This window comes from Schistocerca americana, chromosome 4 (genome assembly GCF_021461395.2).
Source record: "Schistocerca americana isolate TAMUIC-IGC-003095 chromosome 4, iqSchAmer2.1, whole genome shotgun sequence".
In the NCBI taxonomy this organism is placed as follows: Eukaryota; Metazoa; Arthropoda; class Insecta; order Orthoptera; family Acrididae; genus Schistocerca; species Schistocerca americana.
Window position 1 is genome coordinate 487,714,143 of NC_060122.1, and position 18,551 is coordinate 487,732,693.

Here is an 18,551-nt window from a genome sequence, read left to right on the forward strand (position 1 = left end):
ACCTGCTGCATACCACAATACCCCAACAGGCTGGCAGGACTCCAGGCGGCACTTCCAAGTTTCCCAGTTGTGACAAGCCAGCCGAATGCTTGGACTCGTGCTTCCATACACAGGAACTCTCAGATGATATCCATCACTGAACCTTTTTGTCACAGCACTGCTGTGCACAAATATTTTCCTCAGCCTCCCATGGCAGAGCTCTTTCCTTTTCCAGTACACGTGGCCACTGCCCCCACGAATTGTTTTATATTCACACATCGCATGGCCAGAACTTGCCAGGACTCTTATTGCCAGCACTCAGCAGTCGGTTCTACCGCCTCAGTTTTCCCCTCCCCCAGGTACTGTCTTCCTCATGCCGGCCCAACGCAGCTTCTGTCACTTCATGCGCTCACCAATAAGATGCAGCCGTGGACACCCCTCCTCATGAGCGTCATGTGGCACTTCATACTCTCTACATGTCTGGGTGCTGTATGATGTACTGGCTTCGTCACTTCCTCCAGTGTCCTATCTTATCACTGTCCTTGCTTTCCTCATCCTCGGCATGTCTTCCCATAGTATATCATTATAGGCCCAATGCCTTGCTGGCTCTGACCTGGCACCACTCAAGACCGGCTTTGCCCTGGCGTCCATTCTCATGCTCCAGCGCAAGTTAATCCCAGTCCGTTGCATTATCGCATTCCAGCTCAAGCCACACATTCCGCAACGTTCTTTAATCTCTCCAGGTTTTTATTCCAGTCCTTTACGCTTCTCAAGCACATCTTCTGGGTCACAACACTATTGCCGCCACAGGTCACTCCCCGTCCGCCGAGCACCGACCGTGTTCATCTGCAAGCGACAAATCGTCACTCACCATTCTCCTAGATGACTGGCCGTCCTTCCTCATCAGGAGGGACCTGGATTATACATTTTGGTCCCGTTTTGTCTGGCTCGATGACAGCCGTTCCAACATAATTTCTGTTTCAGATGTAGATTTTTTTGGCTTCGCACAGGTGCGGCCCCTGTGCAGTAGCGCCGCATTCATCAGATTGCAGCTGCCAGTCGATACGCTGCAAGCGTTTGCAACTCCCACCCTCTTGGCGATTGATAACCAGGGCCTTAAGACGTCGACCTCTATGGCCACCATCGACTCTGCCAAGTCCCAATGCCGTCACATTGATCGCCCATTTTTGCTGGTGGAGGAGAGGGAGGGGAGGGGGGGTGGAGGAAAAAAAAAAGGTTCAAATGGCTCTGAACACTATGGGACTTATCTTCTGAGGTCACCATTCCCCTAGAACTTAGAACTACTTAAACCTAACTAACCTGAGGACATCACGCACATCCATGCCCGAGGCAGGATTCGAACCTGCGACCGTAGCGGTCGCGCGGTTGCAGATTGAAGCGTCTAGCACCGCTCGGCCACTCCCGCCGGCGGAGGTGGAAGAACGCATTTCCAACTCAGCCAGGCTGAAAGCAGCCAAAATGGTTACTCGTCTTTCCGCTGGGGAAGGGTACTGTGTTGTCATAGGAAACTATGGTAAGCGCCACTGCAATCATCAGCGCCTGTGGCGCCAACAAGCGGCGTTTCCATCATTAGTAGGCGGCGTGACAATCACGGCGCTACTTGCATCTGCCAGGCCATGTGCCCGCAAATGGACCATGAAGTGTTCCTCAGCTGCTACAGTACTTATGCCGACACACAGCATCAGTCACACAATTCAGCCCCAGCCACCGAACCTGTCGGACTCAGAAGCTGAACGAAAACGCAGTCCAGCCACCGACCCAGGACCACTTCGCCTGCACCGTCTTGTAGAGCAGCCAACCGGTATACTACGAGCCTTCGCCCCACCAATCGTTGGCCTCTGAGAACTCTGTCTCTGAGAACCCCGTCTTCATCAGCACTGTCCTCCTGAAATTCCAGTGGATCGATCCCGAGCCCTCGCCTCACAGATGGTGACCTCTGAGGACTCCGACCTTCAGACTTAGTATCAAACTATCGTAGGGTTTATAAGTGTGAATTCTGGACAACAACCCAGCTTGTGGCACATAGATATTAGACATTAGTCAATGCTTGTGATTCATCGCAGACTCCTAAGTAAGAAGTGTCATCGATTAACAAAACTATAAAAAAGTACAAAAATCAGACAATAATAGAGCGTACTACATTCAGAAGTTCTTTTTGTGTTTTTCAAACACTTATTCAACGTCAGCTCATTTGGATGTTGCACTGTACTCATTTACGCTACTCCAAGTAAAGTGTGTAATGTGGCCTGTCTACTTGTGAGCATGTACACCGTGCCCCAGTCACAACCAGTTTGGGGCACACTGACAACATCTTCGCTGCATATTTCGAACTAATGAACAACGAAATAAGCAAATGGCTATATTTCGTTCATCGTAACTTCAACTGTAATCTAAACAAATATCCGCTCTGCACGCTCAGCGGTTGATTGGGCGTCTGACACCTACACCAGATGTGAATCCACCAGAAATAGACCCTCCATATGCGTCACTTATTTCGTTGTTACCCCAGTGTGAATGATACAATGAGACCTGTAAATCATTGAAAATCTTTACTATTATTGCCAATCACCGTGTTACATCTGACCATTTTGTGAAAAGTGCTGTGCGGTCTAAGATGTTTACGTGGGAATTAGTTAGCTGGTATAGGAATCAGCTCCTCATAAATGCACCAGGATGACATTTTCGCTTAGCAACTGTATTTCTCGAATTCTGTTATGGAAGGAGTTAAGAGACTGTAGTTTCAGTATTTGGTTGTACGGTGAAATCTCGACAATATAGTTTAACATTACACATGCCTCACGTTGACTAAATATCCTGTGTTTCCGATAGGTTTTTCTGGTGTTCGTTCTCTCTTATAGCTTATTTTCCGTCTGACCCCCTGTCAAAAGTATTACGGAGTTTTTCAGTGTGTATTATTTGATTGCGCTTAAAAATTGTAATAAATGGAATCTGAGGTTATACTGCTTGCTGCTGTTCATCGATTTTATGAATCGCATATACAGGGTATTTGACAGTCCGTTTGCAACCTGCACCACGCAAGTAACGAACAACCCTTAGTGGCCCGCCATCACAGTTATTTTTATCTTAAATATCTTTGTGATTAATGCCCTTTTGGCATATTTGTTATTTTATAAATGACATGTAAGTACTGCCAGTCTTTCACGATAATTCCGTACTTATAATTTGTGTCATACGTTTTTAGTCATAGTTCTGTGACCATGTTATAGACCATTCTTTAGTTTAAATTCTGAGGAAGACACTCCTAGCAGTGTTGAAACCCGGTTAATTCGTTAAAAATTAGTGACCGAGAGCTGTTTTCTTTTAGTTTTAACTATTCACGGTCTCTGAACGTGCAGCCATGTACAAAAAAAATTGAAATGTAGTGTAGTCTCGTTCGTCTTTCCCATAACTTTATCCATGTGATCGTCCGAGTACAAGTTGTTCGTAATTGTAATACCAAGCTGAATTGACAGCCTTTGGATTTGTGTGATTTATCGTGTAACTGAAATTTAACGGATTACTTTAGTACTCAGTAGGATGGTCTCACACTTTCATTATTTAGGATCAATTGCCACTTTTCACACCATACAGTTACTACGTTGAATCCATTTTGAATTGATTTTGTTCTCATTTTGACTTTCATCATCATCAGTTATCTGCTATATTAGCAGGTCCTTTGCCTCTCCATTTTCTGCGATCCGTTGCTTCCTTCTTAAGGCTGCTGTATGTTGTACCGTCCATCATGTCATCCAGTATCTGGAATCTCTTCCTTCCTCGCTTGATTTCTTGCCTCCTTTCAAGTTGTCCCCCCGGAGATCCGAATGGGGGACTATTTTACCTCCGGACACTGATTTAACATGAGAGGAAGCCATTTTTTGTGCATAAAATGGAGAGTGCATTATGCAGGGAAGATAATCTGCGGTGGTATTCCGTTGCCTTCCACAGTTCTGGAGGCCGCACCAAACATGGGATACAGACGCCTTTTGCAGCCGCCCGCTCCGGGTCAGACGCTGCATGAGAAGTATAGGTTGGAAAATGAAAGACCCCTAGCCCTCGAAACCTAATAGCGTCAGGGTCGGAAAAGAACAAGAGCTGGCCGAGGGTGGCCAGATAGGAAAGATAAGAGTGAGGAGCCTGGCATAAGTAAGTGGAAGCAATGCCAGGACTCAGCTCGGGGCCCCGTGGTCGCCAGCCAAGTATCATTAGGTGTGACTCCCTGAGGTTCATTTTGAATTTACTGGACGGTAAATGACAGCATCATCTGCAAAAAGACTGATACAGCTCCTCAGATTGCTACCTAAATCATTTATACAGACTAGGAACAGCAGAGAGCCTATAACACTTCCTTGGGGAACACAAGACGTCAGTTCCGTTTTACTCAATGACTTTCCGTCAGTTTCTACGAACTGTGACCTATCTGACAGGTAATCAAAAATCCGGTTACATAATTAAGACAATTCTACAGAGGCATGCAATTTAAATAGAAGTCACTTGTGAGGAACAGTATCAAAAGTATTGCGAAAATCTAGAAATGTGGAATCAGTTTCTGATCCCCTGTCGAAGTCATCTTTGACCGTGAGTAATAATGCAATTAAAAAGTTATAAGTTGGACAGTAAATAATATAAAGGGACCAAACGTTGAAGAACTTGAACACAAAACTCTGAAAACAGTGCATTTATAATAACTTAAATTAAATTAAGAATCCGAATAAAATAAAATTAGTATGCGACAAGAGTACTGAAGAAGGGCTTGAAGTGGTAATACGTACGGGAAGTGACACAGAAACAGAGCTGGCCGGTGTGGCCGAGCGGTTCTAGGCGCTTCAGTCTGGAACCGCCCGACCGCTACGGTCACAGGTTCGAATCCTGCCTCGGGCATGGATGTGTGTGATGTCCTTAGGTTAGTGAGGTTTAAGTAGTTCTAAGTTCTAGGGGACTCATAACCTCAGGTGTTAAGTCCCATAGTGCTCAGAGCCATTTGAACCATTTGAACAGAAACAGAGTAAATAATAGATTTGCCAATTGTAACAACTTAATATACGGAGTACATAGCGAATCACAATGAAATAAATAAACACAGGATATGGAGGGATGGAAAGAAATATAAAGTATGGGAAGTATTGAAAAACTTTGATGACTAAGCGAAGATTGGAAAAAAAGAAATATTGAACTGGGATGTTCATTTAATATTAAATCAGGACTGTAGCAAGATGTTTTGTTAATTTCCAGGGCTTGTAAGAGGTTGAGATTTTGGCCTTTGTTTACTAAACGGAGACGTTGGGATTGTAGCTGGTAGCTGTGGTTCTCATTCTGTACATGTTCAGCAAATTTAGAATCATAATTCTTCAACCTCCAACTGCGTTCACATTCAACCAATGTACTTGCTACGTCTCAACCTGACTGACCAACATAAAACTTATCACAATAAGGACAAGTAATTACTTTTATTACAAACTCACTTTAAGACAAAGAAAAGCGAGGCACCACGAAGGAATTATTAGAATGAGATGGAAATCGATAGATGTGTTGTACATGTACACACAGACAAACGATTACACTTTAAGAAAAATTCAATGATTTATTCAACAGAAAGATCTTCACAAAATGAGCAACTCAGTAAAGCTTTAGTCCACCTCCGCCTCTTATGCAAGCAGTTATTCGGCTTAGCATTGATTGATAGAGTTGTTGGATGTCCTCCTGAGGGATATGCTACCAGATTCTGTACAGTTAGCGCGTTAGACCGTCAACAACTCGAGCTGGTTGGAGGGCCTTGTTCATAATACACTACTGGCCCCTAAAATTGCTACACCAAGAAGAAATGCAGATAATAAACGGGTATTCATTGGACAAATATATACTGGAACTGACATGTGATTACATTTTCACGCAATTTGGGTACATAGATCCTGAGAAATCACTACCCAGAACAACCACCTCTGGCCGTAATAACGGCCTTGATACGCCTGGGCATTGAGTCAAACAGAGCTCGGAAGGCGTGTATAGGTACAGCTGCCCATGCAGCTACAACACGATACCATAGTTCATCGAGAGTAGTGACTGGCGTATTGTGACGAGGCAATTGCTCGGCCACCGTTGATCAGATGTTTTCAGTTGGTGAGAGATCTGGGGAATGTGCTGGCCAGGGCAGCAGTCGAACATTTTCTGTGTCCAGAAAGGCCCCTACAGGACCTGCAACATGCGGTCGTGCATTATCCTGCTGAAATGTAGGGTTTCGTAGGGATCGAATGAAGGGTAGAGCCACGGGTCGTAAAACATCTGTAATGTAACGTCCACCGTTCAAAGTGCCGTCAATCCGAAAAAGAGGTGAGAATTGTCACCAATGGCACCCCATTCCATCACGCCGAGTGATACGCCAGTATGGCGATGACGAATACACACTTCCAATGTGCGTTCACCGCGATGTCGCCAAACACGGATGCGACCATCATGATGCTGTAAACAGAACCTGGATTTATCCAAAAAAACGACATTTTGCCATTCGTGCACCCAGGTTCGTCGTTGAGTACACCATCGCAGGCGCTCGTGTCTTTGATGCAGCGTCAAGGGTAACAGCAGCCATGGTCTCCGAGCTGATAGTCCCTGCTGCTGCAAACGTCGTCAGACTGTTCGTGAAGATGGTTGTTGTCTTGCAAATGTCCCCATCTGTTGACTCAGGGATGGAGACGTGGCTGCACGATCGGTTACAGCCATGCAGATAAGATGGCTGTCATCTCGACTGCTTTTGATACGAGGCCGTTGGGATCCAGCACGGCGTTCCGTATTACCCTCCTGAACCCACCGATTCCATATTCTGCTAACAGTCATTGAATCTCGACCAACGCGAGCAGCAATGTCGCGATACCATAAACCGAAATCGCGATAGGCTACAATCCGACCTTTATCAAAGTCGGAAACGTGATGGTACGCATTTCTCCTCCTTACGCGAGGCATCACAACAACGTTTCACCAGGCAACGCCGGCCAGCTGCTGTTTGTGTTTGAGAAATCGGTTGGAAACGTTCCCCATGTCAGCACGTTGTAGGTGTCGCCACCAGCGTCAACCTCGTGTGAATGCTCTGAAAAGCTAGTTATTTGCATATCACAGCATCTTCTTCCTGTCAGTGAAATTTCGTGTCTCTAGCACGTCATCTCCGTGGTGTAGCAATTTTAATGGGCAGTAGTGTATTTCAAACGTTCTCAGTTGGGTTCAAAATGGCTCTAAGCACTATGGGACTTAACATCTGAGGTCATCAGTCGCCGACACTTAGAACTACTTAAACCTAACTAACCTAATGACATCACACACATCAATGCCTGAAGCAGGATTCGAACCTGCGACCTTAGCAGCAGCACGGTTTCGGACTGAAGCGCCTAGAAGCGCTCGGCCGGCGTTCTCAGTTGGGAAGAGATTCGGCGACCTTCTCGGACCTGCAGCTTCGGCAAGCACGAAGACAAGCAGTAGTAACTCTTGCCGTGTACGGATGAGCGTTATCTTGTTGAAATGTAAGCCCAGAATGGCTTGCCATGGAAGGCAACAAAACTGGGCATGAAATACCATCGACGTACCGCTGTGCCGTTAGGGTGCCGCGGATGACACCCAAAGAGCTCCTACTATGAGATGAGACCATCACTCCAGGTTGTAGGGCCGTACAGCGGACGTCAGTCAGGTTGGTATCGACCACTGTCTGGGGTGTCCCCAGCCACGTCTTCGGCCTGGAACCTCACTGACGTGAGTAGAATTGTCTTCAGTGATGAATCCCGCTTCGATCTGAGCCCCAATGACCAGCGAAGACGCGTCTGAGACACCCCGGTCAGCGGGGGCGGGGGGGGGGGGGGGGGGTACCAACCTGACTGTCGCCCGCCATACAGCCCTACAACCAGGAGAGATTGTCTGAAGTGCCATTTTATGTCGTCGCAGGACCCGTTTGGTTGTCATACTCGGCACCATAATGGCACAGCGGTACGTCGACGACATTTTGCTCTTGTTTTGTTGCCCTTCATGGCAAGCCATCCTGCGCTTACATTTCAGCAAGATAACGCCCGTCCACACACGGCAAGAATTTCTACTTGATAAGCCCTATCTTGGCCAGGTCTCACCCCACTGAGAACGTTTGATACGTTATGAACAAGGCCCTCCAACTAGCTTGAGATGTTGACGGTCTAAAGCGCCAAATGGACAGAATTTGGCACAATATCCCTCTGGAGGGTATCCAACAACTCTGTCAATCAATGCGAAGTCGAATTACTGCTTGCGCAAGGGCCAACGGTGTTCCAAAGCGTTACTGAGCTGCTCATTTTTCGAAGCTCTTTCAGTTGAAAAAATGATCCAATTTTTCTGAAAATGTAATGATTTGTTTGTCTTTGCATGTACGTCACATCTATCCCATTCGGCTAATTCCTTCGCCGTGCGTAGTTTTTTTTTTTTTTTGTCTTAGTGTGTATAATCCATTTATTTTTATTTTTTTCCATCCTTTTAGCAGAACGTCTCTGGGACGACGGCCGTTTACTATCGCGACAAAACGTAAAAACACCTACAGCCGTCTTTATGATTTTATTTTATTTTGTCGCTACGAATTTCGACGCGTCATTGCGTCATCTTCAGGCTGTTTGATGCGGTACAGGTTGATGCGATCCCCATGCATAACTCATCAGTTGCCAGCACTCCAACCATCAACTGTCAACTACACAGTTGATGGTAGGAGCGCTGACACATTATCTGCGAATCCAGTAATGCTGGCAACTGATGGGTTATACATGGGATCGGATCAACCTGTACCGCATCAAAATTGCCTGAAATTGTAATTTCCCTCTTGGTGGAAAGAAGCACTCCGTCGTCAGGCCACGAGTGGCCTACCGGGACCATCCGACCGCCGTGTCATCCTGAGTGGAGAATACGGATAGGAGCGGCGTGGGGACAGCACACCACTCTCCCAGTCGTTATGATGGTATTCTTGACCGAAGCCGCTACTATTCGGTCGAGTAGCTCCTCAATTGGCACCACGAGACTGAGTGCACGCCGGAAAATGGCAACAGCGCATGGCGGCCCGAATGGTCACCCATCCAAGTGCCGACCACGCCCGAAAGCGCTTAACTTCGGTGATCTCACGGGAACCGGTGTATCCACTGCGGCGAGGCCGTTGCCTCGGTGGAAAGAAGAAATAGATAAATTCATATCGCACTTAATGGCTGACACTCGTCAGCTGCTTTTCGACACTGCCATTTTCGTACCGTTACAGAAAACACGAAGCTTCTGCGTTAGCAAACTGGCAAGTTCGGCAGTTGCGTGAATTGGAAGAAACTGTTGTCTCTAACTTGCGGAACCTACTGTACTTCTGGAGGTTGGCGATACTTGAGTAATTCGAGTTGCTAGGGATAGTTCCATGTCACAGAACCTGCAGGAGTGACTTCTAGAAGCGACTTGTGGAAGTTTACTTGCTAGTGGACACGCGTATTTACGAAGAAAAGAGTATAGCAATGCACTCGGACCCGTGAGCTGTCGGGGAATGAACCAGACGAGCGTAAATTCTCCGCCTTCAAATGGTGCAAATGGTTCTGAGCACTATGGGACTTAACATCTGAGGTCATCAGTCCCCTAGACTTAGAACTGCTTAAACATAACTAACCTAAGGACATCACACACACCCATGCCCGAGGCAGGATTCGAACCTGCGACCGTAGCAGCAGCGCGGTTCCGGACTGAAGCGCCTAGAACCGCTAGGCCAGAACGGCCGGCTTCTCCGCCTTCGTTCGTGAATGCGGCTATAGTGACTATAGACGCTAATCGTTAGATGGCAGTGACGTTTGCTCTGAAATCGTGCCTCTTTTTTTTTTTTTTTAAAGAAAAAAATGATAGATCGAAATTATCTCGTGACAACAGCTGAGTTCCTTCACTGGGGCTCGTCCTCGCTCGCAGGGGAAGGCCGGGAACAGAGAGAGAGGAGCGGAGACAGACAGACAGAGAGAGATGGGGAGAGGGGAGTGTCGGAGCGCAGCTGCATACGGGCGGTTGGCGGGAAGGGAGGAAGCGGCGCAGGCACGCGCCGGAGACGTGACCGCCGCAGCGGCAGCGGTGGCAGCTGGGAGAGAGCGAAGCGGTGGGAGGCGTCTGGCGCTATATAGGCAGCGCGCGGCCCGGCGCCCGGCTAGTCGCTCACTGCTGCCGCTGTTGCTACTGCTGATAGCATGGCCGCCTGCTACGTGCATCTGCTGCTGGTTCTGCTGGTGGGCGCGCCTCTGGCGCCCGCCCAGACAGACTCAGAGCCGGGACCGGAGGCGCCGCTGGACGTCGTCCTCTCGTCGACGCTGCGCGCCGGCGACGCCTCGCTGATCGAGTACGTCGTCGTGCCGGAAGACGCCGCCTCGCAGCCGTCGCCGGCGCCGTCGGACCTGGCCGTGGAGGACGGGGACGCGGCGGCGCCGCCGCAGCTGCGTAAGCCGTCCGCCGACAAGGCGTGGAGCCTCGCCGAGCGCCGGGAGCAGCTCATGGCCGACCTCGACGACGGAGAGCCCATCTACCCTAGAGGTGAGCTGCAGCAATAGCGCTGTAAGGTTTAAACGGGGATGCAGTCTCTCTCTTGATGAAATTTTCTCGGGTTTTCTGTTAGCCGAGTAGCGTTGTCTCGACGTTTCGACGAGTTTCCTACCCGTCATCTTCAGGCAAGTAAACTCGTCGAAACGTCGCGGCCAGCCGTTGGTGGCCGAGCGGTTCTGGGCGCTTCAGTCTGGAACCGCGCGACCGCTACGGTCGCAGGTTCGAATCCTGCCTCTGGCATGGATGTTTGTGATGTCCTTAGGTTAGTTAGGTTTAAGTAGTTCTAAGTTCTAGGGGACTGCTGACCTCAGCAGTTAAGTCCCATAGTGCTCAGAGCCATTTGAACCATTTTTGAATTGCGCTGTCTCAAAACATATACACAGTTTCTAGCTGTAATAATTGATTAAAAAGAGTACAAACCCGCCTCGATTGCGATTCGCAATCGAGGCGGGTTTGTAGTTTTTTAATATATCAACCAATGATTGCTGACGCGCTGCGATGTAATAATTGACTTAGTGTGTTAAACCTTTATCGTAAGATGATAGTTCTTAATGAGTAGATTATGACAGTATCTTAAATGACTACAGCAGTTAAGTCCCCTAGTGCTCAGAGCCATTTAAACCATTTTTTTATGTTTAACTTTTACCAATAACTGTATAAAATACTGAAAACCAAATTTTTGTTGCCGTTAGAGTGGCATCCTGCAACTGGCAGCATAACTCAGTTCACAGGTTTAGTAATATAGATGTTATACTGAACTCAGAGCGTATTATTTTGTAACTATGAAAATTATAGCGTGACTTTGCGAGGCTTTACGGAGTCTACTCTGGAGGATTTAGTTTCTCCGTGGTTTCTCTTTGTCACTTTAGCTGAATGTTAGAATGGGTCCTTCTGTAAGATCGTGGCTAATCTCTTCTCTTGTCGTAGCGTATCTGACTTTTAGAGTTCTGTCTTTAATCACCTAAATGTCATGAAAACGATAAACATTATCTTCGCCTGAAGTAATTTTGGGAAATTGCTGAAAACGCCTACAAGAGTGCAGTGTCTTTAAACCTACGCCACTTTGATCAGTACACGCGGTTATACGAATTTAATCAACAATCTTTCACCGTTGCTTGTTGAGTGGTGTTATTTGACAAATTTAGCAGAAATGCTTGTCCTTCTGACACGAGAAATTTTCCAGATATCTCTCCGCGACAGATACGTCAACTTCTCAGTTCTCCACATGCGATTCACTAAACGTGTCTCGGAATTCGGCAGACGGATACTTGTCTGTTGTGGACGTCCAACACCCAGCTGTTGAAGCCGGACGGGAGCAACCTGGCCTGCAATCCGCCGGGGAACTGTCGGCAGACTGTTTGAATCAATGCAGATGCGTGTATATGTGTAGAGGCACTTGCAACAGTGCACGTCAACACCACCAACTGTTTCTCTGCATCGCAACATCTCATAACTGGCTACTTCTTCATTCATTCCAAAAGATTCTTGCATGGTGATGTAATTTTCACACAGATTATTGGTTGTCTTTGACACAATAAAAAGTATCGTTTGCGACTCTGCCGGCTGCACAATGATTAGCAAATCATAGATGCAGTCAAGAACCTAGAGCTAAGACGTGGGAGTTAAATCTGATCTCACACTATTATATGGTAAACTCAATTCACTCATCCATTTTTTATTATTTTTTTTTAGTTAGCAGCCTTTCTCCTGCTTAGATGCTATGCACTACAACCAACATTCTCTGAAAACCCTTGAAAAATATCTAAGCTTTGTCTTACCCTACAGTCGTTGCCTTCTAGTGCTTCTGCTTCTCCTTGAGCTGAGATAACTGTTCCTTGGTCTAATGAGATGACCCACCAGTTTCTGCCAGTTTTTAGCAAGGGTTTCCCACATACTTCTTCCATAGCACGTTCTTTTTCTACAGACCTTATACAACTACAATTATACTATACAAATCACTGTGAAGTGTGTGGCGCAGGACATCTTCTGTTGCGCCAGTTATTAGAGCATCTTCCCGTTCCATTTACGCATGGAGCTCGGGAAGAATGAGTGCTTAACCGCCTCTGTGTGCGCTGAAACTAACCTAATATTGTCATCGCGACCCCTACGGGAGCGATACATTCCTCTCTTGATAAGAGCGAAAGAAGCTCAACCAGCACGTTTCAATCACTAACGGTAACAATCGTCATTTGAACGAATAAATAGATTCAATGAATGATGTTGACCGGCTCCTACTGTTCTCAGCGGACCTTTCTCGTTTGTTATTCATCTGTATTTCGGCTCGTTTGAGTGGCTGTCTCACGTCTTCCGATTCTGTGCTCATATCCTCCAACCATGCACACATATTACATGCAACGTGCTCTGCATTCGACTCTTCGTCTGTACCTGCCTCTACTTCTTCCAGTGCCCAGTTAACACTGTCTGGAAATTTGTACCCGATCGCTGTATTACAGTACACCGTCGCCCTGGACGGGGATGAAAATCTTTGCGTTCAGTTCTCGTGTAATCGAGGGGAGATCTTTGCTGAAACATTTACATTAATTTGCCACAGTCGGAAGCTGGAGGGAAGAAAAAAGAAAATCTCTTCCCTTCCACTGCCATACTTGTTCGGGCGTCCGCATATAGAAGCATTAGAAATCTTGAACGGTTGAGTTATTATTGTAAATGACCAATAAAAGGTGTGAATCTAAAGCAAATACCTATGAAGTGCCTCGTACTCATAAAAATTTCCGTGGCCTTTTCTTTTCGTCTTTTCTCCCAAATAGTGCTATTTTATGGTCTATCTACCCAGTAAATACTTAGTATGCTTCTCTAACACTTCGTCCAATACTGCATTGCGCAGCAGAATTACAGGAGCGTTTTTTCGAGACCCCATAATTCTCACCCAGTGTGACGCTTTAGTTTGAAAATTGGCTCTAAGGTGTGCACAGCTTTCCTCCGTAATGGTGCAAATCCGTGGGGCCCTGCAACGTCACCCTCGGCCTCGACAACGCTTCGTACACCAAGATGTCGACACACGCGCAGAAAAAAGGCTGTAGCTCAGGAGTACTTGCGACGCGTAAGGTGGGTTAATGATGTCACTTTGGCACCAAACTTCACCACAATTCTTCCAAACGATAGGAAGGTCGTCTTACCCTCATTTCACCCCCTCTTGTAAGGCCTCTGCAATGGAAGTCAGAACCTATACACCCCAACGTTGAAATCACTCCATTTTCTTATGTGTTGCCAGGGAAAACATTCCAGACACACTGTAGCTGAGAACCGGCTCAAAACCGCCGCAGGGGGTGGCATAATGGGCGTCAATGAAACCATCCCTTTCCCTTGGCCGCTGATACCCACACATTTCGCCGTCGAAAACGACAGTTCGCAGAGCGATGAGTAACATGAAGACGTTCTGCACAACCTTGGACACTGGTAACATCCCCGGGCTTTTTAGACCTTCTCTAAGGACACTGTTGGGCTGCATCCCCATCGAACACGATCGTTTGGTGCGCAGCATGACGAAAAGTTTGCTCTAATGTACTGGCTGTAACCATGAGGGACCGTTAAAAACCATTCGACGAAATTTGAAGGTGATCCGAAGTAGCCAAGGGTGCTTATGCTAAGGGTGCTCCAAATGGGTCAGATCACGTTTAATGCGGATGCAGCGCCAAAGTGCATTCGGGAGGACGATGGTTCAAACACGCGTCCGGCCGTTCACATTTAGGTTTCCCGTGATTTCTCTAAATCGCTTCAGATAAATGCCAGGATGGTTCTTTTGAAAGGGCTTGGCCGCTTTCCTTCCCCCTCCTCCCCTAATCCGAGATTGCTCCGTCTCTAATGACCTTGCTGTCGACGGGACATTAAAGCACTAACTCTCTGATCATGCTAGCCACCAAAACAATAACAAACCGAAATGCAACCAGGATAAATAAATAAGGAATATCCTTCTACCTTTCTCTCTCTCTCTCTCTCTCTCTCTCTCTCTCTCCTCCCCTCACACACGCGCACACATAAACACACACGCATACACACACAAATGGTTCAAATGGCTCTGAGCACTATGGGACTCAACTTCTGAGGTCATCAATCCCCTAGAACTCAGAACTACTTAAACCTAACTACCTAAGGACATCACACACGTCCATGCCCGAGGCAGGATTCGAACCTGCGATCGTAGCGGCCACGCGGTTCCAAACTGAAGCGCCTAGAACCGCTCGGCCACTCAGGCCGGCCATACATACACATATAGAAAAATACACACACACGCTAATATAAAAAAATTCACCCTCTCAGGAAAGAATTACACAATTACACACAGGAAATACACAAAGACACAACAAAAGAAAAATATCAAACCAAAACACAACACAAACAAAACACAGACAAACACACAACAGTTGGCAACACTGCACACCGAAAACACACATATGTTGACCACAAAAATGGAAAGTACAAGTGATATATGCGTTGTGACAAATCTGAGTGAAAGAACGCCAGAAATCGGCCAGCTGGAGAGTAGAAACTAACGAATACATGTCCAGGAGGACACACATAACAGAGCTGGAAATAGTAACACCGAACAATAAGAGCACATTACGACCTTTGTGCCACAAAAGTTGATTTTAACCTAAAAACAAGAGAAAGACACAACAAAATGTAATACAGCAGCATATTATATCTACCACATAATACGTTTATTGTATCTATAAAAGGAAACATGTATTACAGGCCACTGACGTTGCTTCCCAAATAAAAGAAGCGTAACGCGTGTGGCAACCAAACAAACTGTCTTCAGTTAGTTGCATAGACGGTACATACCTCCACGAAGTTGTCAAGAACGTCTTCCTGTTACCCATCGCACTGCGAACTGTAGTTTTCGGCCGCGAAATGTGAGGGAACAAAGCTCCAGGTAAAGGGAAGGTTTAATTGACCTCCTTTATACCACACCCTGAGGCCTTTTCGTGCCGATTCTGAGCAGCAGTGTGTCTGGAATGTTTTTCTCGGCCACCAATGAGAGAGCCGCGTTGACTTCAACACTGGGCTTATCGGTTCCGACCTCCATCGCAGAGGTGCCAAAAAAAGGGGAGGGAGGGGGGAAGGAGAAATGAGTGACAGGGGATGTGACGACTTTCCCATCGTGTGACAAGTCCACAGTGGCACTGGACAGAATTGCGGCGAAATTTGGTGCCAATGTGACATCAATAACCCGCCTTACGTCACATGGTCTACTCAGCTGCTGTTTGAAGCGCCGGCGATCCCGAGGTGCCGTCGCGGAGCGTTGTGCTTTTGTATCATTACAGAGGAACGTGTGCACACCTTTGTGTCAAATTTCAGACTTAAGCGTCCCTATGTGTGGGAACTGCAAAGTTTCGAAAACGTGATCCTTCAATTCTGTTTCACAGCGTAGATGGAAGCTACTGTATACTTTAAAAGCTGCGTGTATTTGACATCTGCGTCTGACGTTATCGCCGCAGTGAGACGCCTAGCTTACGGTCTGCTCCTCGCCCGTGCGTTTATACCGCGTGAATCACGCGAGTGCCAGTTCCTTTGTTGTCCTAGAATACCGGCCGTCCCCGCCTAACCGTGGAAGACTTGAGGAAACGGAGGCTCCAGCCGCATATAGCGGCCGCCGCCTGCTGCACCGCCCTTGGGCTATATATAGCACCCTCCCGGCCTCATCTGCTGTTTGCAAAGCGTGCGTTCCTCCTCTTTGTTCCGATCTGTCTATAGTGGACGCCACTTAAAGTACAGCGTCACAGACATAACAGCAAAAATAAACAGATTTTCTATGTGTTTAACTACTCGAATACGAGGGCTGATCAAAAAAGAATGTGACTGATTTTTTTCCCGCAGATGTTCATTACTCAGTTTCAATGTTCTCGATTTTTTTAGAGTACTCACCTCCCACGTGACTGCACTTTTTATAGGGTTCCTGCCAATCTTCGGACACATGATGCAAGCCATTCTTTGTCAGGTCCTCATTTTTCTCGAGCACTGCTTCGGAGTTCTCAGATCAAAGGTCCCAAAGCTTTGCTTTTAGTGATGGGCATAAGAAAAATTCGCAAGGTGCAAGACTGGAGCTATAAGTCGCATAGGGAACACAGGTATGTTCAACTCAACCAGAAACAGAATGACTTGATATAGAACGTGATGCCACGCATTGTCATGATGAAGTAGCCACCCATTCGGGAAAAGTTTTGGTCGTTTCCCTGCAACTTGTTTCCTCAGTTTAGCCAATACTGAGGTGCAATCTGCTGCATCAGTAGTGAGAAACTATCTGCATGCTGGCAAATCATTGCATGACAGTCAAAAAATGTGATCACCATCACTTTCCCTGCAGATGGAAAAACTTTCGCCTTTTTTATGTTGGAGAACCTGGCGATTTCCACACTGTGCTGGCTCGTTTTCCTTCAGGATGATAATGATGCAGCCATGACTCATCACCGGTGATAATCGAATCCAGAAACACATCCCCTCATCGACAAAGAGACGCAGTACCTCACGGCTTATCTACATTCGCAAAGCCTTTTGTCGAGTCAACAGACGTGGCACCCAACCGGGCACTAACATGAGTCATAAGGTGATGATCATGCATAATAGTAAAGACGCTGCCATATGAAATTCTCAACACTTCGGTGAGGTTACGTACACCAGGTGTGTTGATGTTGATTTCAGTCACAGCATAAGTAAAAAACCAGGCCCACCCTGCTTAACACATACAAGTAGGCCGTCTTTGAAGTCCCTGGACCACCTAAACACTGATGCCTCAGATAGTGCATCTTCACCGTCAGGTTGCTGCAGCTTCTTGTAAGTTCCAGTGGCTGTATGGTTTAAACGAACACAATTTTATTGCGCCGCACTGGTCCTCTCACGTCATTTCCATTGTTTGGTATGCGTAATGCAAAGAGCAGAGCATTACTACCAACTCACCCATACGAGAGTGCTGCCGCCTATGGTCATTATACACAAAACCCGCCCTTTTTAAATATTCATGGGACAGAGAGAAAACTATCACGCAAGTCTCAGTCTCAGTCTCTGTCGGTCAGCCCGCGTACAAGAGCAAAATTGGTGGTTACAGGTTCTGTATATAATAACTACGACACAGTCTACATCAACATCCAGCCTCTAATGATCACACAACGGAAGGACGTAAGACTGATTCTTCCTATCGAGCTATGAGAACAGTGGTAAGAGATTGAACTCGTATTCTGGAAGACGGCGATTCAAAACCCGGTCTGGCCATCCGGCTGGATTTTCTGTGGTCTCCCGAAAACGCCTAAGGTAAATGCCGGTAGATTCCTTTGAAATGGACAAGGCTGATTACCTTCTCAACTTGATGTTGTCATCGATAACACTTCCATCTTAATCTTCCTCTCTTGTTTTTACTCTTACTTCCCTACATCAGTTCCAAATAGGGACACAAATTTTATAACCCCGCCTTATGCTTGCATTTCTGCATTTATTTCGTTCAGAATACAGCTTTAACACTGTAGAGATGGATAGTCTGTAAAAATTGACATAATTTTCCCACTGGTTGTAAAACAGTTCTTGTTTATCCTTATGATGTAGATTTTGGTGATGATTTGGACAAATTACTCACGTAACCGACACAATCAGCTCTGAGGATTGTTGTTGCTGAACCGAAACCGGTCTTTTTGAAGAATTAAAGAGATCAAGACGGACAATCAAATAACTGTCTAATGGATTTTTGGTCAAATTAAAACAAATCAAGCCTACTATGAACTTATTCAGTGGAAGTCCTTTTCCGCCAAAGATAACATATGCTGATAAGCAGTAGTCTACTCATAAAACACACTGCCGGGTATGTTATGAACGATTTTCAGCATCCATAGCATCGACCTTTCTCTTCGGTCCGTTAACAGTTGTAATGTAGGGGGAAACAACTGTACCAGTTTTCTTCTTTTACCTCTTTATTGCGAGTTTCCATTAGTGGTTCAAATGGCTCTGAGCACTATGCGACTTAACTTCTGAGGTCATCAGTCGCCTAGAACTTAGAACTAATTAAACCTAACTAACCT

The 18,551-nt window shown here is 46.5% G+C and overlaps 1 protein-coding gene and 1 pseudogene across 1 annotated transcript in view; one reads left to right on the forward strand and one right to left on the reverse strand.

Moving 5' to 3' along the window:
* Window positions 1-9,023: 9,023 nt before the first annotated feature.
* LOC124614556 lies at window positions 9,024-9,141 on the reverse strand (annotated as a pseudogene).
* Window positions 9,142-10,137: 996 nt separating this feature from the next.
* Window positions 10,138-18,551, forward strand: part of LOC124613891 — a 40,891-nt gene continuing 32,477 nt past the window's right edge. Inside the window, exon 1 of the mRNA XM_047142629.1 lies at window positions 10,138-10,521. Within this exon, the coding sequence (XP_046998585.1) occupies window positions 10,182-10,521 (340 nt within the window). The 5' untranslated portion in view covers window positions 10,138-10,181. The remainder of the gene's footprint in view (window positions 10,522-18,551) is intronic.